The sequence below is a fragment of the Talpa europaea genome, assembly GCF_964194135.1.
Source record: "Talpa europaea genome assembly, chromosome: 15".
Lineage (NCBI taxonomy): Eukaryota > Metazoa > Chordata > Mammalia > Eulipotyphla > Talpidae > Talpa > Talpa europaea.
The window spans coordinates 242,404-264,409 of record NC_140083.1 but is presented as its reverse complement, the minus strand read 5'-3'; the positions used below and the strand labels follow the sequence as shown (position 1 = coordinate 264,409).

The window sequence follows — 22,006 nt, the reverse complement described above, 5'->3', positions numbered from 1 at the left end:
TTGCACCCACCCAGGTTACCTGAGGGCAGCCCCCCCGCCTCCGTGAGTCAGCACGGGACCTGCAGGGCTTCCCCGGGCACCCGTGGGCAGGGGCAGGGTGCGGCCAGAACCCCCGGGCCTCAGAGGAAGGCAGCCTGCAGCAGGACACTGTGTGTCCACGCACAAGGGCAAGCTGCCCAGGCCCGGGCCAGGCCCTTTCTGGGGACCTAGGGTACAAGTTGGGGGCACTCCCCAGAGGCTGGCCCGCACCTGTCGCCCTGGGGACCCCCCCATGAGCCGCTGGGTCTCCCCGAGGGGGCCTGTATAGGGCCCTTGTTGGCGGCTCCGGGGACTGGACCGCAAGGTAGAAGACAAGGAGGAAAGCAACCTCGGCCCCAGGCCCACCGCCCGAAAGAACCAGCTTGACCTCCCTCTGGCTCCCCACTGGCCCCTCCAGCTGCCCGCCTCCGCCAGGGGCCAGCTCTGCTCCGCGGCCAGCTTCCTCCCCCACCAGGGAGCCCTGGTGAGGCTGGGGGTGCCACCACCCCCTCATCCTCCATTCTGCCGGCATAACCTCCTCGCGCCCCTGAGGAAGTAGACGCTTGGGAGGCTCTGAGGGCTCCGGCTCTGCCAGCCCCCCACCACCCACGCAGTTCCGGCCTCTGCAGACCCCGCCCCCGGCACCCAGAGTGCTCGTTCTGGCTGGGTCCCCGGGGACCCTGTGCCTCCGCCCGTGTCAGCACCCCAGGCCAGCTGGGGGTGTCGGGGGTAGGGGGAGTGGCCGGCTCCCTGCCCAGGGGAGGGGGCCCCGGGAGGCTCTGGGAAGAGCCTGTGAGGAGGCCTCAGGGCCCACTTGGGGAGCTGGAGGCTTTGACAGACGGGCGATCTCAGGAGACCTCAGAATCATGGGCAGGACGGGCAGATGGGGGTCCCCACCACCCAGAACCCCCAGGAAGGCGCCCAGCTGCCTGTCGGGTGGAGGAGGCAGTGAGTCCCAGATGTGGGGCCTGACTCCAGGCAGACCCAGCGCACCAGGAAGGGCCCTGGGGTGCTGGCACCGGGGTGCTGGTACCGCGGTCACGCCCCAGAGAAGGCCGAGCCCGCACCCTCCCCCACCCGCCAGGCCGGTGCCCTTGCTGGGGCTCAAAGTCCACTGGGCGCCACGGGGCGGGGGCTGGGGAGGGGTCGCCGGCGCCCAGACCTGGGCCGCCCCCAGGCCGGCCCTCCCCACCGGCCACCCGCCGGGCAGCTCACCCGTGTCCCCGTCCCCGCGACCCAGGCCATGGGACACGACCCAGGCTGTGCTCAGCTCAGGCTCGGCCAGGCCGCGGCTAGCAGGGAATGAATGGAATGTTCCCCGCGCCCAGGGCGGGGGCGGGAGCGCGGGCGGGGGCGGGGCGGGGGCGGGGGCGGGGAGGCGGCTGCAGCCAGGAAGCCCGGTAGCGGCCTCCCCCTGAAAACCACCTTGCCCGGAGCCCACCCAGTGGGTGCCCCTTCAGAAACAGCCCACCCTGACCCTGGGCCTTGCACCAGACCTCCGAGCCCCAGCCCCCGCCCCAGCGCTGCTCTGCCCACTGTCGGGGGCTGGTCATGGCCAGGCGGCTCCCTGTCCCAGGGTCCTCCTGGGCGGTCAGCAGAGACAGGCCCAATGCCCAGTGTCCCAAGGGCCCCCCATGCTAAGCCCAGGCCCTCTTAGGGGCCGTGGGACCGGGACACTCCCAAACAGACGGCCTCAGGCGGCCTCCATGGCCGCCCCAGAGCAGGGTCACCCACCTGCCGGCTGGCCGGGCCCAGGCACCCTGCGGGAGGCGCCAGGCACAGCCGGCCCCACTTCCTGCCCCCAGTGTTCCTGGAACGGCGCTTCCTGTTTTGAAGGCAGCCCAGGACCCCCGCTTGGGCCAGCGGGGATTTCCTCAGGGGCATCAGACGCCTTTTTCCTGGCTCAAGTCCGGAGGTGCACTTCCAAGAAGGCCTCGCCGCCGGGCACCGCCCCCAGGCCGCAGCCCAGCCCCACTGCCGGGCCAGCGTCGGGCTCAGCGCTCCCGGCACACCTGGCCTGAGACTGGGCCTGGCGGAGGCCCGTGCCCGTGGGCAGGGGCTGGGTGAGGGCAGCCGTACGCACTCCGGGCCTGGCTGGGCAGCCTTGGGGAGGGGACACGAGCTCGGCCTGTGGAGGGGACCGCTGCCCACCCCCCAACCCCATGCGGCTGCAGCCCCCACACCCTCCCGGGGCCCAGCCCTGACTCACCAGGCACGAGTCCAGCTCAGTCTCTGCTCAGGGCCGGCATCGAGGGTCCCTGGGAGACAGGACAGGGGCAGTCTCAGGAGATGGTCGCAGCACAGGCCTGGCCCGCCTCCCGCTGCCTCCCGGCTTCCTGCCCTGGAGGGGGAGCAGCCCACGGGCCCCCACCTGGCCTGTGCCGCCCGCAGCCGAGGCGCGGGGCTCCGGAGAGGCAGGGGAGCCGGCGCGGTCTGCCCTTGAACCCTGCACGCGAGGACTCTCTGGAGACCGTGGTGGCCGTGGCCTGCGCCAACGCACCAGCTGGTCACCTCACTTCTCTGAGCCTCGTCTCCCCATCTGCGAAATGGAGGCACCCACAGTCAGGCCTGGGTGAGAGAGGACGCGGCCTGCCCCGCGGGGGCCTCGGCCGGCCGCTGCTATGTCCGCTCCTGGACGCCCGCAGCCGTGCGCACTCTGGCGGCCCCTTCTGTTCCCCTCCCGCTTTGGGGCGAGGGCCGTGGGCAGGGCCGGCAGCTGCTGTGAGGGCCGCCACGGGGTCCCTGCCCCCCAGGGTCTGCGGCTCGCAGCCCTGTGGCCTGACACCCCGGCCTGGACACACAGCCTTGCTTGGAGCAAGCCCTCGACGCGGCCACCCCGCCACCGGGGCTGGGCAACAGTGGCCTCGCTTGCCACGTCGGCATGCCTTCTGAGAACATTCTCACGCGGGACGTGCTGCGGCGCAGAGAGGGAAGCAGGGCGACGGGAGGGCCTCCCTCCTCAGTGCCCCGGCCACCCGGCGGCCATCCCTGCGCCCCCGCCCCGCGCTCCAGCCTCCCGCCAACTCCAGCCCCAGCCCTGCTGCCCCCCCGGGTGGGGGTCCAGGGAGGCCCGAGGGAGCCGGGGTGCAGGAGGGCCCAAGTCAGGCTGGCTGGAAAGGCCAGGTGGGACGGGGTGCAGGGCTGGAGGCCGGGGTGTCCTTGCGCCCGGGACTCAGGGCAGCCTTTGTGAAAGGGGCAAAGATCACCTCGCGGACAGACTCGGGGCAGACGCGGGGCAGCCTCGCGAGAGCCGGCCCCATGTCCCCTGCAGAACCCCCAGCCAGCCCTCTGAGGGGAAAGCTGCGTGGGGACCCCAGAAGGAGCGAGCCGCAGACCCTGGGGGGCAGGGACCCCGTGGCGGCCCTCACAGCAGCTGCCGCCCCTGCCCACGGCCCTCGCCCCAAAGCAGGAGGGGAACAGAAGGGGCCGCCAGCAGCCCTCCAGGGGAACAGCCCCCACCTGCCGCGGCCAGAGGTGGGGGGCGCTTTCCGCAGGCAGGCTCAGACGCCGGCGGGCTCGGAGGCCAACCCCATGGGGTCAGCCAGGCTGCTGCGGGAGGCCCGCGGCCAGGCCAGGGGCCGGCTGGGGTGAGGGTAGAGGCCGAGGGGGGCTTGGGGAGACAGGGACAGGCAGGCGGGCGCGTGGGGACAGGCACAGCCTCTGCCCCTGTGATGGTGGGGGCAGGCCCCGGCTTAGTGTGGAGGGCGCAGGGGACCCCACGACGAGGCGGGGGGCGGGCCACCCTAGCTCGGCCGAGGGGCGACCGCGGTGGCTGTGCTGCCGGGAGGGGGCGCGGAGACCCCCCCAGACGGGCGCGCCCCTCCCCCGCGGGCAGCTGCGCCGGAGCCAGGCCCGGCCGGCCACGACAATGCAAATCGGCGATGGCGGGGCCCGCGGGGGGGGGGGGGGGGGCACAGGCCGGCGCGGCGGGGAGCCCCGGCGCTTTCAAAACAAGCGGGGGGGGGGGGGGGGGGGGGGGCGTCTGCGGGGAGCCCGGGCCGTCCGCCGGCGGGAGCACCCCGAGGGCTCGGCCCGCGCCCCGCCCCGCCCCCGCGGCCGCCCGGGGCCCCCCGGGGCGCGCTGGCGCCGGCGGGGCGGCGGGAACTCGGCCCCCCGCGAGCCCCGCGGCCGCCGCGGCCCCCAGGCCGCCCGGGAGGGGAGCCCCGCGGAGGGGCGCGGCCCGGGGCTCCCGAGAGGAGCGCGCGGACTGCGGGGCGCGCCTCCCAGGCCGGGGGACCCCGAGCGCCGCGCGCGGGAGCCTCACCTGCAGCCTCGGGACGGCGGCGGTCACGTGCCAAGGCCCCGCCCGGCCTCACCTGGCGCCCGGCGCTCACCTGGGCCCGGCCCGGCGCCGCCCAGGAAGGGGCGCCCCGCCCCGCCCCGCCCCGCCCCGCGGCCCCGCCCCGCCCCGGCCCGGCCGGGGTCCGTCCCGGGCTCCCCCGCCGGCCAATCGCGCGGCCCGCGCCCCGGCCGCCGCCCGCTGACCCCCGACCGGGCCGGGCCGGGCCGAAGGCCGCGCTGTCCCCGCACCCACACCGGGGCAGGGGGGCGGCGGGCGGGCCCCGGGGCCTGATGACGTCGGAGCCGGAGCGCGTCGGCGCCCCCGCCCCGCCCCGCCCGGCTGACGGCGGCCTGGGGCCTGCGCCCTGCTCCGGGGGCCCCCGCCGCCCGCGGGGCCCCCCCACGTCACCCTCGCCCCACCGAGGGCCGGGACGGCACCTGCCCCCGGCCCACTCCGCGCTGCCCCCGCCCTCCCGCTCTGGTCCCGCCCGCGCCCGGCCTGCCTGGGGTGCGGAGGCGTCCTGCTGGGTCCTGCTGGGTCCTGCTGGGTCCTGCTGGGTCCTGCTGGGTCCTGCTGGGCCGGGGTCCGGCCTCCCGCCGCGGCCTCAGGTGCCGCCCGAGGGCCCCTGTGGCTGCCCCTCCCTTCCTCCCGCGGCGCCGCATCACCTCCCCCTCGCCTGCCCCTGCAGGCCCAGGCCCAGGCCCCTCCGGGCTGGAGCCCCCCGGGCCAGGAGGCTGCGGCCTCAGCCCGAGCCGGCGGTCCCTGGAATCCCCGCACTGAAACGCAACCCCCCGGCGCCCAGCGGGCAACTGACCTGCCCCATCTGCTGGCCCCAAAGCCCCAGAGCCTCCTGTGGGGTCCTGGCGCTGCCCATCCTCGACCAGGAGGTCAAAGGGCTGTGCCCAGCCGGACGCAGGCCTCTCCGGAGAGCACCCGGGGCCAGCCTGGGCCCCGCAGGAGAGGGCGGGAGGGTGGCTGGGGGCAGGCGCAGGGCGTCCACGGCACAGGCGAGGCTCCAGCACTACAGGCGAGCAGGGCCGAGGGCCGGGCTGGGCCCCCACGCACTGGCTGGGCAGGGGCCCCCGTGGGCCTGCGGGGCTGTGAGGGGCAGGAGCCCCCGGCTCAGATGTCGCCCTCCCCGCCCACCCCACCTCTGAGCTGCCCCCTGCGGCCCCTTGGCAGGCTGGCCTCCGCAGCTGGCTGGCCCGGCCGGCCGAGGCGGGTGGGGGCGGCTGGCCCAGCACCAGCCCTGGAGCCCAGTACCCCGGGTCTGCGGGAGGCGGGCCCGAGTGGGCAGGAGCAGCAGGCAAGGCTGTAATCTCAGTCACTCGTCAGTGCCGCCGCCGGTCACCTCGCCCGCCTGCCATCACGGGGAGCCCACAATTAGCCCGGGGCGCAGTGCCAGCCCCTCACACACTCAGCCACACGTGTGCAGGCACAAGCAGCCCAAGGCCTGGCCGGCAGGTAGGCACCCCAATCCCTGGGCCCCAGGTCAAAAAGGCAGGGGCCGGGTGGGCCCAGGATGCTGGCATGAGCGCACGCCGGGCGCACACTGGAGGAGACAGAGGGCACAGCCGGGCCTGGCGTGGTGCTTGGGGGCCTGGCGTGGTGCTTGGGGGGCTGGGCTGGGCAGGGCGTGGACAGGACGCCCCAGGAGGCCGGGGGCACCGGGAGCTCTCCAGGGAAGAATGTGCAGGTCCGGGTGGGGCAGGTGGTGAGGGGGTATGACGCGAGGAGGGTAGACCACAGGCAAGAGATCCCACGGGGGCAGGTGGGGCCGGCCCCCCAGTGACACACCCAGGAAGGTGCCCCCAGCTGCTAGGAGGCAGGTCCAGCCCCCACCCTCTTCAGCGGCTCACCCAGTTCAGGGAGGAACTGCTGGGGGGTGGGAGGAACTGCTGGGGGGTGGGGCTGGGGGGCGGCACCACCTCCAGGAGGTGGTGCTGGATGCAGCCTCCTAGCCCCTCCTGACATCCTTTCCAGGGTCCTGAGGTCTCCTGGGGCGGTCCCCCAAACCAGAGCTGATGCCAAGGTGGGGGTGGGGAGCCCTGGAGCCTCCTGGCCAGTCAGGGAGAGCATCTCCAAAGCCAGGCAGGGGCCCCTCCCTCCCACCGCCTGCCCTCACCCCTGCAGCTCTTCAGCTTCTGGGCAGAGCCTCTCCAGAAAGCACCCAGGGCCAGCCTGGGGCCGGCAGGACGGCTGGACCTCTGCTGGCCCCCAGGCCTCCACTTCGTGCCTGCACTGTGGCACCACCCGCCTCCCTGCCACCACAGCCAGCTAGCGCAGATAGCAGGGGCCGGGGCTGCCCTGGGGCACCACCACCCTTCCCTGCAGTTCCTCCAAAGCACCCCCACCCCCACTCTGAAGACACCCCGGGGTAGGAGCTGGGGTCCACACGCAGCCCAGAGCCCCCGGCTCTTGCTGTCCTCAAAGCAGCCTTTCTATAGCAGGGACCCCACCCGGCACCCCTGAGACATGGGGGCTGTCTTCTCACCCTGCCGGGCGCCCCCGCCCTGGCACCCCGTTGGGAGGCCCGACCCCTCAGCACTCCAGGACCCTGCGTTGCCTCAGCCTCGGTGGCCAGCTGGGCCTGGCCCTGGGAAGGCGGCTCTGGGACTTGGTGCGGCCCTGCCTGTGCTGGTGCCCTCCCAGGGATGCCCTGACCGGGAGCCCCAGGCCTCAGCTGCCCGGGCACAGCCGACCGCGGCCTCCTGCAGCCTCTGTGCTCACCCGCACCCTGGCCTGGGCACCCAGGAGCTGCAGTCAGGGGCCAAGGGCCCAGCCCAGGGTCCAGCCTGCACCGGAAGTACCCTGTATCCAGGGCAGAAGCTATTTCCTCCCCAAGGCCCCAGGCCGGCATTCACATGGCACCAGAAGGGGGAACTGCAGGTTTCAGAAGCTGTGGGGAAAAGGGGGCTGAAAGGGCGCAGCACAGGATACCCCACCCCCACCCAGTGGCTGCCCGCCAGCCACAAGGCGTAGCGGCGGGGGGCACAGGCTGCCCAGGCAGGGCTGAGCAGCCAGCAAGGCTGGGAACACACGCGGGCGGGTGAGGCCTGCAGGTGCCCCAGGGGCAGCCCCGGCCCCTGCTGTCGGGTCTGGCCAGCTGTGGTGGCAGGGAGGCTGGTGGTGGCGCGTGCAGGCACGAAGCGGGGGCCTGGGGGGCAGCAGTGGCCCAGCCGCCCTCCCGACTCTGGGCCCGGCCCGGGGAGGCCCGGACAGGGGCGCCCCGAGACCCAGGCACAGAGAAGCACGGGGCAGAGATGAGGCTGCGGAGGAAGGGCCGAGAGACAAGGCAGCCCAGGTGCTGAGCCAGCCCGGCCCCGCCTGGAATCTGAGCCCAGACAATTAGTTAGGGCCCCACCCAGCACACCCAGCCGAGTCCCTGGGGAGGGCTCTGCCCAGCCCCCACCCCACCAGCACCACGGGGCGCAGATGCAGCAGCCACGGGCAGCCCCCAGGCTCCCCTGTGTCCCCGGCTGGGAGGGCTCCCTTGTGTCCCCGGCTGGGAGGCCTCTGAGGCGGAAGACGGGGGACACAGCAGGAGCCAGGCTCCCTGCTCACGGGTGGAAGCCCTTGTGGGCAGGCCTGGCCCTTCAGCGGCGGCCCATGTCAGTGGAGGGGAGGCAGCGGGCGCCCACCCAGCGTCCAGGGCCCCCGGAGTGGGCAGTTACAGGGACAGGACTCGGTCAGGTCCGGCCTAGGTCCTGGGGTTGGGCCAGGCTGGGGGAGGGGCGCCTGCCATATGGTTCCCTCCCCAGGTGCCAGGCCCACCCCTGCCGTCCAGTCCCATCTCTTCTGCTCCACTGGCCTGGGCCCAGGCCAGGCCCCCACCTGCCCCCAGGGGCTCGGAGGCCTGGCAGCTGCAGGCGCAGCCGGGGAGGGCCTCTGGCCTCCATCTGTCCACCTGGGAAGCCCTTCACCTGTGGAGCAGGGGACAAGTGCCACCTCCAGGGGCCATGGGGTTGAGGGCAGGGAGGCCACACAATAATGTGCTGGTCAGTGGGTCATTGGGGGACAGGAGGGAGATCCCAGAGCCCACCCTGACCACCCCGGCCAAGCCAACTACCTGTTCTGCCCAGCTGGGAAGCCCCGGCGTGAGTCACGGGCCCAGGCCTTCCCACCAGGCCTTTCCCCCAGGCCTACGGGGCTCAGACTCAGGGCCTGGAGGCCTCGGTGCCAACGTATTTGGGGTGAAGGGGGCTGCCCTGCTGGGCACCTCCTGCCCAGGCCTCCCCTGAGGGGCGCAGGCCCCTCTTGACTGGCTGGGCAGGGCCTGCTGGGGCGGCCCCGGGGTGTTCTCCAGCCAGGGAGCCTGGGTGACGCATCCCCTCCCACCCCGCCCCCGACCGGTCTGAGCAGCTGAGGGAGGTGGCGAGGCTGCCCGGACTTGCCCGTCCCTCCTCCTGGGGCTCCCGGCCGCGGCCGGAAGTGGACCTTGTCCCACGCTGCAGCCTCCCCTCGGGGCTGGACATGGCTGGATAATCCAAAATAATTCCCCCCTGGCTGGCGGCCGGCGGGCGGGGTTGGGGGGGCACATTCCAACCCCTAGTTTTTCTCAGCAGCCTCCTCCCTTGTGGGGCAGGACCCAGGCCAACCTCGGGCTCCCCCCAGCCCCACGCCGGGGGCGTCTCAGGCCAGCGGAGCTGCCGTGGCACCCTGCGCTGCTCAGCCACCTCCAGAGTTAAGAGGCCACCAAAGGCGGCCTGCGTCAGCCCGGCCAGGCCTCTGGGGACCCCCGGCCAAGGCAGCCCCCCACTGTGGCCCGCTGGGCAGCCAGGCTGGCCGGGGACCGTGCAGGCTCAGGCTGGGGCCGGCCCTGGGCGCCTCGGTCTCTCCACAGGGCCGCCCCGGGGAGGGCGCAGAGGCTGGCGTGAGATGCAAAGGGGCGGTGTGGCCCATAGGCCTCCAAGCCCCGGGACAGTCCCCCACTTTGGGGGTCCAGCTTTGCCCCAGCCCCGACCCTCGCCGCAGGGGGACTCCTTCCTTTTCCAAGCTGCTGGGAAGGAGCCCAATGACGTGGCAGGAAGCTTTGGGGCTCCTGCGCTCCTGAACCCCCAGTCTCCCAAGTCGCCCGAACACAGAGTGGCCAGAGGGGCCATCCAGGAGGGCTTCCTGCAGGAGGCATGCAGGGGGGCAGGGCCCCAGGGAGGGGGCCAGGCCAGGGCAGACTCGCACCCCAGTCTCAGACTTCCTGAGCCCGGGGGTCCACCCGGCCCCACCCCCGCACGGCGGGGCAGGCCTGGGGCTCCAGTCACGGCCGCCCGGGCCCGCGCACCACCTTCCGGGAGCCCGCGGAGTTTGGGGGTCCAGCCGCCCGGGGAAAGTCCTGGCAAAGCGGGAGCCAGCGCCGGCTTGGCCCGGGGCTCGGTCACCCCGACAGGCTGCGTGGTGGGTGGGCCCGGGCCCCCGCCCAGAGGGGTGCTCTGCGCGGCTCCCGAAGCGGGCGGCCGCGGAGCGGGGACCCCGGGCGGGAGGGGTCCGGCGGCGGCCCCGACGCGCGCGGGCAGCGAGGGCCCCGGCGCCCGCCCAGGCCGCGCCGCCCCTGGAGCCCGGCGGGGAGGCCCGGCCCGGCCCCGGCGCCCGCGCTCGGCCGGGGCGGCGCCGTCGACCTCGCGGGGCGCCTCGCCCGGGGCCCGCGCCGAGCGCGCAGGCGGCGGAGCGGCCCGGACGGCGCCCCCGCGGCCCCGGCCCCCCGCGCCCCCGGCCCCCCGCGCCCCGGTACCTGCACGTCCGCCGCCGAGGCTCGATGGCGCCCGGGCCGCGCTCGGCGCCGCGCTCCGGCCCGCGCGGCTGCCATGGCGACGGGCCTTTGTGTGGCCGAGGAGGGGCCGGAGCGCGCGGGAGCAGCCGGCCCCGCCCCCGCCGGGAGACGGGGGGCGGGGGGCGGGGCGGGGGCGGGGCGCGCCCCGCGGGGCCGGGCGGCGCCGAGGGGAGCCCCGCGCCCCGCGCCCCGCGCCCCGCGCCCCGGCCCGTCCCGGGGGCAGGCCCGGCCGGCCCCTCCCGGGCGGCGGCGCGGGCTCCGAGGGCAAAGGGCGCCTGCCGGGGCTCCCCGGGCGGCCCCCGGTCCCGGCGCCCTCGGGGTCTGGGGGCCACCCGCGCCCCCGGGCGGGGCCCCGACCCCGCGTCAGCTCTGGGCCGGCGGCTGCCGCTGGTCACTGCTCGGCCCTCGAGGGGCCTTGGGGAGCGGCGCGGCCAGTCCCCGGACGGCGTGCCCAGCACCCATGGGCACCCACGGGACCTGGGACATCCCCAAGCCCTCACCTGCACCCCACAGCTAGGGCGGCCTGGCCCCCACTTGCCCGCCACAGCCCCCCTTCACCCCAGCCCACAGGGGCACACACGGCCACCCTCCCAGGGGAGCCGGAATCACCCAGACGGACTTTCCCGCATTCCCCACGGGCGGCTGGTGAAGGAGCCGAGGGGCGGCACCTGCGGCCGCGTGGCACCCGTGGCGGGGGAGGCAGTGAGGGGCGCCCCTGGGAGCGACCTCCAGAAAAGGAAGTTGAGAGGCGCAGTGTCGCGGCGGGAGGTTTCATGCCAGAGCCGGGCAGGCCAGGTCCGGCTGAAGGGAGGCTTTAAATAGAGCCAGGAAGCCGCTGGGACTGTCCTTCCTGTTCCTCGCCCTCCGCAGGCCGCGGCCCCGCGGGGCTCACAGCCCCTCAGGAGGCCCAGGGACCTGGCACCCCCAGACCACTCCTGCCCACGGCCCAGGGCGGCCCAGCTGCACCAGCTGCCCTTCCGTCTTCCTCGCCCCGGTCTGTTGGGGCTCGGAGGCCAAGCCAGAGCTGATCCACGGGGAGGGGAGGAAGCGGGGCCTCGGGGAAGGATGGAGTCGGCCTCACCGCCTCGCTCCAGGCTGGGTGGGGCTCAGGGCACCCCGCAGAGGGTTCCCCACCGCCATACTCCAGCACTGGCCAGAGGCCCGAAGATAAGCTGCCAGGCGGCTTCGTGGATGCGGGGACCCCCCGGAGAAACAGCGTTCCGTGCCCCCTGGCTCCCGGGGCGCCTAGCGGCACCTCAGCCCCACCCCAGCCACCTGCGGCCCAGGAAGCCACAAGGAGTGCCATGCGTTGGGGGGACTAGGGGTGCCATGTGTGGGAGCTGTGGGGGGACTGGGGGCACCATGTGTGGGAGGCACGGGGGGACTGGGGGCACCCGTCATGGGCAGGTCTGGTGCAGGCGCTGGGCGGCCTCCGAACCCCCACTCTGCTGGGCGCCATGCGGGGCTCAGGACTGGCACAACGGTCCTGGGGTGCTGAGGCACGGGCTCCTGAGAGCCGGCGGGAGGGTAGCCCCACAAGCCACTTCTCTGGGGGTCAGCCTTCTGGCTGGTCACACAGGAGATGCGGTCCTCAGCGGCCTTGCAGCCCACACCCTCGGTGGGGCGGCCACCCACAGGCTGGAGGGCAAGAGCAGGCTGCCAAGAGGCCTGGGGCAGGCGCCATCCTCATGTGGGGGTCTCCAGCTGGCCCCTCCCATGACACCCCCCCCTGCAGCCCCCCACTGGGTCGCCTCTGGGACATGTGCCAGGCGGGCACTGCCGTGAGTTGGTGGGACAGTGACGGGCAGGCCCATCAGGTGCCATCGAGCAGTGGAGGCTCTGGGAGCCCAGTTGCCCCCCAAGAGGCTGGCTGGGGCACAGGGTCAGGCCGCAGTCCTGAACCCCAGGGCATGTGGGGGATGGGCACAAAGGGGCAGCAGCCCAGCCCAGCCAAGCCACCACAGAGACACACCCCCTGGGGACTGCAGGCCACCCAACTGCCCCCTGCTGGCCTCCCGACCAAGCAGCAGGCACGGTGGCCTCTGCCCCTGAGGCCAGAGCAGGTGGTGGTGTGGAGCAGGCTCAGCCCTGGCAACTGCCCCTTCTGTCCTGGGCGGGGGCCAGAGGGCACAGCAGGCAACGCCTGGCCACATGCGTAGACAGATGGGCACCAGAGGGGCGGGCAGCTGAGCCGTGCCAGATCAGCCCCCACCCCGGTCACCCACCCCCAGCCTGCAGCCCGGGAGAAGGCAGGTGGGCCCAGGGGCGGTGAGCACGCAACCTGCCAATGCAGGGGGTAGCTGTGAGTTAAATGCCATCTTTACTGCTGGGGCAAGGCCGGTGCCAGCAGGGGACCGAGGCTGGGAGCATGGGGCAGCTGGGGGTGCCCGCGCGCTGCTGGGACCAGGCGCTCTGGGTAGAGGAGGAGGAGCCCAGGCTCCCTAGGAAGGGCCCAGGACAGCCTGCAGGTCTCTGGGCAGGGAGCTGATGACCGTCTCCATGGACAGCCTCGCCTGCCGCAGCGTCGACTCCTTCACCGGGAGCTGCTGGCCCTGCGCCCGCACCTGCAGGGACACTGTGTCGGCAGCGGGTGGGGCGGGCAGGGCAGGCGAGGCGGAGCAGGCGGCGGCTCACCAGCTTTTCCCGAAGCTTCAGAACCAGGTCCACAATCTCCACCTCAGACTTGTCCTTCATCCAGGTCTCCACGTTCTGCCAAGCACAGGAGGGCCATGCACCACCTCCGTGCGGCCCTGCCCTGGCCCCCACCCGCCCCACCCCACCCCACCCCACCCCGCCCCGCCCCGCCCTGCCCCGCCCTCACCGCCTCGCAGATGGCCTCGAGGTGCAGGGCCTCCAGCTGCCGGCCCATCTCCCTGCGCCGCTGTCGGTACCAGCCGTCAAAGTGCGGGGACTTGAAGAACCGCCTGCGGAGAGGTGCAGGAGGGCGTCGGCGGGCGAGGGTGGGTGTCGGCGGGGCTGGGGCTGGGGCTGGGGCTGGGGGCCTCAGGGTGCGGCCCACCTATACAGGCCTGGCCAGTCGCCCTTGCGGCTGCAGGAGAGCTGCGGCCCCGTGCGCCCCAGGCTCCGCAGGAAGTCGTCCTGGCTGAAGGGGCGGATCTGGGGGGGCATCTGAGACAGCACCGGTGTGTCCAGGGTGCGGCTTGGGACCCTTCTCCAAACCACCCCTGAGGGCCCCAGCTCCCCGCCAGGGGCAGAGCGGCGGGGTCCCCCCCCCCAGGGGTGCCTGGCAGGTGCAGGAGGCCCGGAGCCCCGGGCCCCCGCACACCCTCGCCTCCCCCAGCCTCTAGAAGCGGACGGGACACCCTCGCGGCCCCCATCCCCCCGGCCCACCTTCCAGGGCACGACGATCCTCTGCAGGGGCATGAGGCTGGCCATGTATTGCTCCTGGAGGACAGGGGGTGTGAGCCGGCCCACGCCTGCACCCTGCGCCCACCCGCTGCACCCGGGCTCACCAGCGGGGCGAGGAAGCTGCGCGTGAGCTCCAGCAGGTGCCGTCGCAACAGCGCCGTCTGCGCATCTGGCGGCCTCTTCTTCTGCACGCCCTGCAGGGGCAGTGCGGTGAGCCCTGGCAGCCGGGCACCCTGCCCCCCGCCGCCCCCGGGTCCCTCACCTTGCGCAGGCGGCGGAGCAGCGCCCGGTCGCGCTGCAGGTGGGCGGCGTACGCAGTGTAGAGGCCTGTGGAGGGAGAACTGGGTCCCGCCGCCGCGCCCCCAGCAGAGGGAGGGCGCTGCGGTGAGGGGCGCACCTGGCTTGGGATCCATGGTCTTCAGCCTGGAGGGCTTTTTCAGCTTGACCTGCTTAGGAAGGTCCCCTGGGGACCACGGTGGCCTCAGCACGAGGTTCTGCCGTGGGCGGGCCCCTGAGGGCCGCTGGGTCCCTGCCCCCCCTCACCTGCCATCTTGTGCTCCCCGATGCGGAGGAAGTGGGGCCAGTGCTGGAGTGTTTTGATAAAGAAAGGGTTTGTGACTCCCAGGACCACGTTTGGTCTAGAGAGAGAGAGAGAGAGAGAGAGGGCAGGGGAGAGGCAAGGGGGGTGGGCGGGGAGGGGCGCGGCGGCGGGGGTGGGGGCCGGGCACCTACGGGGCCTGCGTGCGGGTGGTGAACTCCTTGAACTCGCTGTCGTGGATGGTGAAGTAGGGCCGGTAGTCACAGCAGAACTTGAGGGGCTGCAGGCAGCTGCCAGGGCAGGGGTGCGGGCACAGGTGGGCACAGGTGAGGGCAGGGCGCCGGGGCCAGTGCCCTGCCCGGGGACCACCTACCTGGTCAAGGCCAGCACCAGCTCCGAGGACGTGGCCGGCGAGGGCGCCAGGACCACCAGGGGCTCCCCAAGGAGCATGAGCTCCCACAGTGTGTGCACCTGGGTCAGCACCGGTTGCAGGCACCTGTGCGGCCGGTGGGCGGGGCCTCAGGGAGCGTCCCCTCCCGGCACACTGGCGCAGCGCCCGTGGCCCCCAAGGCGTGCCCGGGACCGCCAGCTCCCCCACGGTCTCCGGGGCCACGTCTCCTGGACCCCCCAGAGCCGGCAGCGGCGGTGCTCCTGGCTCCATGCGGCCCGGCCTGAGGAGCCGCTCACCCCCGGGGCCAGCAGCCCGGGCTCACCTGAACAGATCCAGCTCGTGGACACTGCTGAGGACCATGGGGGCCGGCAGTAGGTTCTGGGGGGGGTCAGGCCGCGGTCAAGCCCGGCACCCCAAAAACCCCAAGCCGCACCCGTCACCCCGGGAAAGCCCCATGAGCCACAGCCCTGCCCCCAGGACACCCCACCCACGGGCCGAGAGGAGCCTTGACTGGGGCCTGGCCACCCTGGGGCCCCCTGCGGCAGAGGGCAAGGCAGGGTTGCCCCCAGGAGCCAGGCCCCACCTCAGGGCCACACAGCTTTGGAGGGCTGCGCTCAGGCGGGTCCAGCCTGGATGGGACGTGCACCTGGGGACAAAGGAAAGGGCGTCAGCCAGGCCCGGTCCCTGCGCCGCCCACCCAGCCCCATGCGCTCACCTGGAGGACGATGCCCAGGACAGGCAGGTTCAGGGTCTGCCCGGGGACAGGGGCTGGCCACTGGTCGATCTCGTTACATGCTGTGGACGAGGGCCACGGTCAGGGGCCGGCCTGTGCGGAGCGGCCCGGAAGCCACCGGGCGCTGCACCTGGATGTAGCTGGCCGGGGCCACGGGGCAGGGGGCACTCACCCGCCTCCAGGCAGGGCGCCATCTTGCTGAAGTACTCGGGGGCCATCAGGCTCAGCAGTGCCTGGAACAGCCGGACGAAGGGCAGGCGGGACACCAGCACCAGCGACTGCGGGCCGCAGGCCGTGAGGGGCCGCCCCACCCTCAGAGGCCGCAGACGCCCCGCGCCCCGCACGGCCGGTCGGCCAGGGCCCCGTGCCAGGCACCAAAGCCACTTACCGGCTGTTCCCACACGGCCCAGCCCTGACCCAGGATGGTTACCGGGAGGGAAGCCCCAGGGGGCCCTGACAGGGTAGGACTGGGCCCTGAGGGAAAGCCCGAGGCAAAAATCCCTGGGTCGGCCTTTGCTTCCGGTGTTCAAGCCCCGACAGGGCAGCACAGGGCCCTCCGGACGGCAGCCGGCTGGCAGCCTGGGCCTGGAGGGGCGCCTGCTGGCTCTCGGCCATGTCCCGAGGGACCCCAGGAGAGCTGGCGGAGCCCCCGCCCCCATCTTGCTGCCTGGGGTGGGGGCCAGGGCAGCAGGCCCACCGGAGGCACAGGACCCTGCCCCAGCCCACCTTCTGGAAGTAGCCCCTCTTCACGGAGCTGTCCTTCACCTGCCTGAAGTGCACGTAGCCGAAGTAGTGGGCCGGCTCCCGCTGCAAGGGGCGCAGTCACCGCGTGGGGGCGTGCCCGGGGACGACGCCCCCGCCCCGCCTTCCCCGTCCCCCGTGGGGGCGCACAGGGACCCAGGAGCCTTGGAGCCACAGGCCCAGATGGGCAGGGTGCAGGGGTGAGGGGCGGGGAGTGGCAGAGGCAGCGGGGCTCACCTGCAGCAGAGCAGGGGCCCCGCTGTCATAGTGCCCGTCATCCCCGTGCCGGGGGCGCCGCGGCCCTCCACACTGCCGGATCCGGAAGCTGAACTGTGTGTCCCCGAGACAGCCTGGGAGAGCAGCAGCCCCCACACCCGTCACGCCGCAGCCCCTGCTCGCGCTTGGGGGGCCTTAGGGCTGGCCTCTGCCCAGTTGTACAGCCCAGGGGTGGCCTCTCCCAGTGGAGTCCCGGGGTCCTCACTCCTGCACCTGCTCTGGGGGGGCGGCCAGCCCAGCACCGCTGGGCCATCGGGGTGCCAGCGTGGGGCCGGCCGAGCCTGTACACCGACACCAGGCCCGGGGCTCGCGCAGCAGCAGGCGGCGGGCAGTGCTCGCTGGCCAGACCCAGGGCCTCGTCCTCCCCTCGGCCCAGCAGTCCCCGGGCTGCCTACCTGAGTGGGAGTCGGGGAAGGACAGGTAGCAGATGCTGCTTTTCTGAAACACACGAGAGCCGGGTGAGGGCCAGCTCGCGCCGGGGGCTGCTCCCGAGGTGCCGGGACCCACCTCCTTGTCCGTGAGCTGGACGTCGCTGGGATACACCAGCTGCGGGGACACAGCACCCGTGGGTGTGCGAGCAGGCGGTGCCCCTGCACTCCACACCTCCCAGCCTGACCCTACACTGCCTCTGCCCGCGCTCAGACAGCCCGGGGCCTCCCAGATGCAGAGCTTCAGGGAGGTCGGCTCAGAGTCCGGCCTGACCTCAGGGCCCCGCTGCCTCCACCTCCCGGCCCCCCCGCCAGAGGTGCCCTGCTCCCTCGGACAATAGAGGGTGTCACGCTCCCAGGCCATGCCCTGTCTTCACTTGGACAGCACAGCTGGTGGGAGCCCCCACCCGAGCGCACCCCTGGCCCTGACAGTTCCTGCCTGAGCGACCAGCAGCCCTGGCCCACTCCCTGCAGTGAGCACAACACCGATGCTGAGAGCCCCAGGCTCTGTGCACCCAGGCGCCAGGCTGCAGCAGCTGACGCAGAGCCTGACGTGGTGCCACATGGGGGTCACGTGGGGGCTCCAGATCTCCCTGCAGCAGGCGGGGGTCTCTCAGGGGGGCCGAAGTCTGGGCCTCGCTATGGCCCCAGCTGGGGGGCACACTCGGACAGCTCCCCAGGACGCAATGGGGCCGGGAGCCTGCCTCAGACAGGGATCCAGGGCCTGTAGGCCGGAGCCCCGTCCTGGCTCCTCCAGAGTAGGGTTGCAGCCCAAACGCAGCTGCTTCTGGGTGTGCCCTGAACCCGGGGAGGTGAGTCACCAGGCCCTGCACCCCACGCTGAACACGCCGCGTGCTCTTTGTGCCCCCCCCGGCCGCATGGCAGGACCCTTCCACCGGAGCCCACCTGCACACATGACCCCCCCCATGTCCCCGAGTCAGAGGCAGCCAGCTCCTGTCCAGAGGGCCTCCGGGAGAGTGCTGCCTGAGGTGGGGTGCCCAGCTCGCTCCCCAGGAGCCAGTGCTGGACGGGCTGCAGAAGCTGGCACGGGAAGTCAGCTGCGCCCCCGCCAGGCGTCCCGGCTGGCATGTGTCAGAGGGCTGCTCTCCCCTGGCCGTACGCACCTAGGCGACACGGAGGGGGCTTGTTTTTATGACAGACTATATAGCACTCCTAAGTGTCCAAGGCTTTAGCCTCGAGGCCCATGGCTGGGTCAGCTGGGGCTCCCAGGGCGGCCCCACAAGCTGCGACAGGGCTCCAGCCCGCTCCCGCAGCATCTGACAGGGCCACGCACGTCGTCCCCACGTCTCCAGTGGAGTGTGAATCCCGGGCCCAGGGCCAGGCCGTCCAGTCTGGGCCCTGCGACCTCCCTGGGGCCTGCGGGGCCTGCGGGGCCTGCTGGCAGGCACTGGGCCTGCCTCACTGAGTGACAGCCGAGCAGACAGCCCTGTCAAGGCTTTGGCTGGCTTTCTGGGGGAGAGGTCCCCTTGACTGCCTCCTCCTCCTCTTCCTTCAAAATGTGGCCAGCGCACCCCTTCCTCCAGCTGCTTCTGTCCGGGCTCCCAGCAGCCCTGCTCCTCCCCAGGAGCCAGCCTTGAGCCTTCACCCTTTTTGCTTGGGTCCAGCTGTAAGTGGCCGAGGTCCAGGAATCCGTCCCCAAAGAAACCAGCACCTCTTCACTCTCCCTGTGATTTCATGGTCAGCAATTTGGGCAGCGGCGGGCTGGAGCTCTATGACTTTGAGGAATCCCTGATCCCCTGTGCTCAGGACCGCCCCGTAGGGCTGCGGCAGAGTGGGTGTGCAGGGAGGGGTCTGCAGGAGCGTGGGCACGGCACCCCCACGTGCCTCTGCATGGTCAGCTGCCTGCGTAGGGGCTGCGGGCTGCAGGGGCGACCTCCCGGGCGCACAAGAGCGCTCGGAGGGCTGGGCGAGGGCTGGGCGGCCCGCGGCTGGGCGTGAGCAGCTTCCCAGCGTGGGGACACCTGGCTGGGTGCACTTGGGGCAGAAGGGTGGCCAGGGTGGAGCTGTGCCCCCACGGGGCCTGCAGGAGCAGGGACAAAGAGCTGTGCAGGGATCTCCGAGGAGAGCCGCAGCAGAGGCGGCTCCCGCAGGGGTGGGGCACGGGGGGAGGCAGAGTCAAGGCCTCCAGGGGTCCTGGGAGCCCCGAGGAGAGAAAGGATCAAGCCAGAGTGGAGAAGCCGGAAGAGGAGACAGACCCTACTCGGGAACGGGCAAGGGAACCACTTGGTTCCGGTCCATCCCGGTGCGAAGTCTCGGCAACGCGCCTGTCGCTCCTATGCCTGGTGCGCACTTTGCGGGCGGGGACAGGCGCAGGGTGTGCTGCGGGGGGGGGGGGGGGGGCGGCCCCGCCCCGCCCCCCGGCCCCGCCCCGCCCCGCCGGCCCCGCCCCGCCCCGCCGGCCCCGCCCCGCCCCGCCGGCCCCGCCCCCGCAGGCCCCGCCCCGCCCCGCCGGCCCCGCCCCGCCCGCCGCAGGCCCCGCCCCCCGCAGGCCCCGCCCCGCCCGCGCACCTCCAGCGCCTGGCCCAGCTCCAGGTCGAAGGTGACCACGCACACGCACTCCAGCCAGGCCGAGAAGCGCGCCCAGGGCGCTGTCGGCGCTCGCGCCCCGCAGGGGGACTCGCCGAGGCCGCCGCGAGCCCGGCGATGCCCGGCGTCCGATGGCGCATCCATGGCGGCGGTGGCGGCCGGCGGCGTTGCCGGGGGAACGGCCTGGCGGTGGCGGCGGACGCGCGCGGCGCCGCAGAGCAGAGCAGTCGAGCGGCAACCGCGGGCCAGAGCGGCCCTGCCGCCGCTCGCACGCCCCTGGCGGCCGGGGGAGCGCGGTGCACCCGGGCGGCGCTGACCCCCGGCGCGGAGGGCGCGCGCGGGCCAGTGCGGCCGCGAGAAGGGCGGGGGGCGCGGGGGGCGCGGGGGGCGCGCTCGCGGCTCGGGGCCACGGCCCTGCCGGCCGACGCGCTTCAGGCCGAGTCGGGTCCTTCCGGGGCCGAGCGCTGGTTCCGCGGGACCGGGCCCCGAAGCGCAGCCCCGCCGGCCCTGCACCCCCGCGCCCCCCAGCGTGGCTGCGGCCGCCCCCGCCACTCCCGCGCGCCCCGACCTGGGAACCCGCCTGCAGCGCGGTCTCGGCCCGGCCTCTCGTGCCGACGAGCCGCCCGGGTGGGTTCCCAGCGCTTCTGCTCGTGGACGCCCCGTTGTCGTTTATGCGTCCTCGGGGGACACCTGCGCTCCGGCGGCGCGGCCGTGACCACGACGCCCGCGGACCCCCGCGGGCCCCGGCGACCCCCGCGGGCCCCGGCGACCGGCCGCTCTGCTCCCCGCGCGGCTGCCGGCCTCGAAGACGCCGCGCGAGCGCGAAGGCCGCCGTGATCTTTAACCCGCGCCGTCGGGGCCGCGCCCGCCGCCCCCGGCGCCCCGAGCGTGGTCGAGGGTCCCCGCCAGGTCGCCCCCTTCCCGTGCTGGCCGCCTGCCGTCGCGCGGGGCGCATCTTCCGTCCCGCGCGGGAGGTGCGACCCCCGAGGCCTTTGTGCCAGCCCCGCGCCGGGCGCAGACGCCCCTGGCGGCCCCTGCTGCCCTCGGAGGGGGCGTCACGGCTCCTCGGACGACGCTCACAAGCTCGGGAGCAACAGCGCCCGAGGAGCGTTATGTGGCCCCGCGTGCCGGGGCTCCGGGAAGGAGCGACACCGGCTCGACCTGCCCGGGCCGGGCGGCCGTGACCGCCAGGTGGACGGGGCCGCTCTGCGGGGTGCGCGTCCGCGGGGTACACGCCCCTCCCGCGCGCGGGCTTCGGAGCTGGGGTCGGGCACCCTCGCTGGGAAGGAGCCCGCGGAGGAGCAGCCGGGGACGGGGCGCTCGGGCGCGTGGCGGGGCAGGTCGCCGTGACTGGCCCCACCGGGACAAGGGCCAGAGCGCGGCCAGGTCAGGCCGCCCGAGGGCCTGGGGAGCCAGGACCCGCCCTGCGGGCGCTGGTGGGCGCGGCCCCGACGGGAGAGCGCGTCGGGGAGGCCTGGGCCGCCGCAGGCTCCGCTCAGGGCCGCTGCTGGCCCTTGTGGCGCTCGGGGCAAGGCGAGAGCCGCGGACCCGGCGGCGGCGGAGGCCCCAGGCCGGCAGGGGTGCCGGCGCCCCCACCCCCGACCGTGGGCTCCTGACCCGCTCCCGACGGTCAGGCCGCGCAACGCGCCAGAAGGGAAGCCCCGGGCCCTGGGAGGCCACCCCGGGCCCGGCGAGCCCAGCGCGCGGCGAGCTGACCCGGCGCCGACCGCCCGGGCCGCGCTCGGCCACCCCAGCGGGCGCCCCGGCCAGGGGGAGCGCAGGCCGCGGGGCAGGCGGCGGGGGCGGGGCCCCCCCGAGCGCGGGACCTCCGGGCGCGCGAGGGGCGCGGCGGCCTCGCCCCTCCCCGCCTGGCGGCCGGTCGCGGGGCCGGGCCCACCTCGGGGAGGGGAGCCCCGCGGCTGCCGGCCCCACGCGGCGCGGGGCAGCCGGGGGGCGCGCGGCCCCGCCGCCCCCACACGCCCGCCCGCCGCGGCGCGCGCGGCCCCGCCCGCCCCGCCCGCCCCGCCCCCGCGCCGCCATCTTGGAGCGAGCCGAGCGCCGCCGCGGCCGGAGCGGGTCCCGAGCCGGTGCCGAGCCGCCGGGGCCGGCGCTTGTCCGTGGGCGCCGCGCCCGGCCGGCCCATGTCGCGCGGCCCGCCCTGCCGTCCGGGCTTCGCCGCCGCCCGCGCCCGGGCCTCCGAGGAGCCGCCGCGCCGCCCGGCCCGCGGGGCAGGTGAGTGGGCGGCCGGCCGCGCGGCCCGCCGGCCCCGGCCGGTCCCCGCGGGGCCCCGCAGCCCGGCCCTCGGTGCTCGTCGGCGCCCGCCAGGGGCCCGGGGGCCCGGGTCGGGCGCGCCCGTCCCCTCCCGCGCCTGCCCCCGCCCGCTGCCCGCCTGCCCCGCCGCGCGGGCCCCACCCGCCCCGGGCGCCCCCGCCGCCCGGGCCCGCCGGCCCTGCTCGCTGCCCGCCGGGAGCCGCGGGGCGCGGGCGGCGCGCGGAGCTGCCGGCGGGGTCTGGGGAGCCGCCGAGACGCGCCCCGGGCGGCGCGAGGCGGGTGGTCGCGGCCGGGGGCCTGGCGCTCGGCCGGCGCCGCGCGGAGGCGGAGCTCTCGGGCCGGGCGAGAGGGCCAGGGCGGCGGGGACCGGTGGGGACAGCGCCCGGCGCGCGAGCGGGAGCCAGGCGGGGGCGGCGGGGCGGGGGGGTGGGGGCACCGGGGCGCGGGCTCGCGGGGGGGGGCGCCGGGGCGGGCTCTCCGTCCCCCCCGCGCCCTCGGGGAGCCGCCCCGCCGGGTTGACAGCCGAGCCCAGGACAGCGGGCCAGAGCCAGGCGTTGTCCCGGCAGGTGCCTCGTCGGCCCCCTCCGCCGCACGGTTAAGGAGAAGGCTGACCTTCAGAAATATGCTTTAATAAAAATAAACGAGTTA

The 22,006-nt window shown here is 74.7% G+C and overlaps 1 protein-coding gene across 1 annotated transcript; it reads right to left on the bottom strand.

Annotated features, from left to right (window-relative positions):
• Positions 1-12,505: 12,505 nt before the first annotated feature.
• On the bottom strand, positions 12,506-19,231 carry DENND6B (DENN domain containing 6B; the record flags this gene model as incomplete). Its single annotated transcript, XM_084254860.1, has 20 exons — positions 12,506-12,628; positions 12,699-12,773; positions 12,886-12,988; positions 13,084-13,193; positions 13,416-13,469; positions 13,538-13,627; positions 13,696-13,760; positions 13,831-13,896; positions 13,977-14,071; positions 14,166-14,261; positions 14,345-14,467; positions 14,685-14,740; positions 14,946-15,008; positions 15,078-15,157; positions 15,268-15,373; positions 15,822-15,902; positions 16,074-16,186; positions 16,508-16,550; positions 16,620-16,658; positions 19,070-19,231. 20 exons carry the CDS (start codon positions 19,229-19,231, stop codon positions 12,506-12,508), a joined length of 1,743 nt encoding a protein of 580 aa, XP_084110986.1.
• Between the last annotated feature and the right edge of the window lie 2,775 nt (positions 19,232-22,006).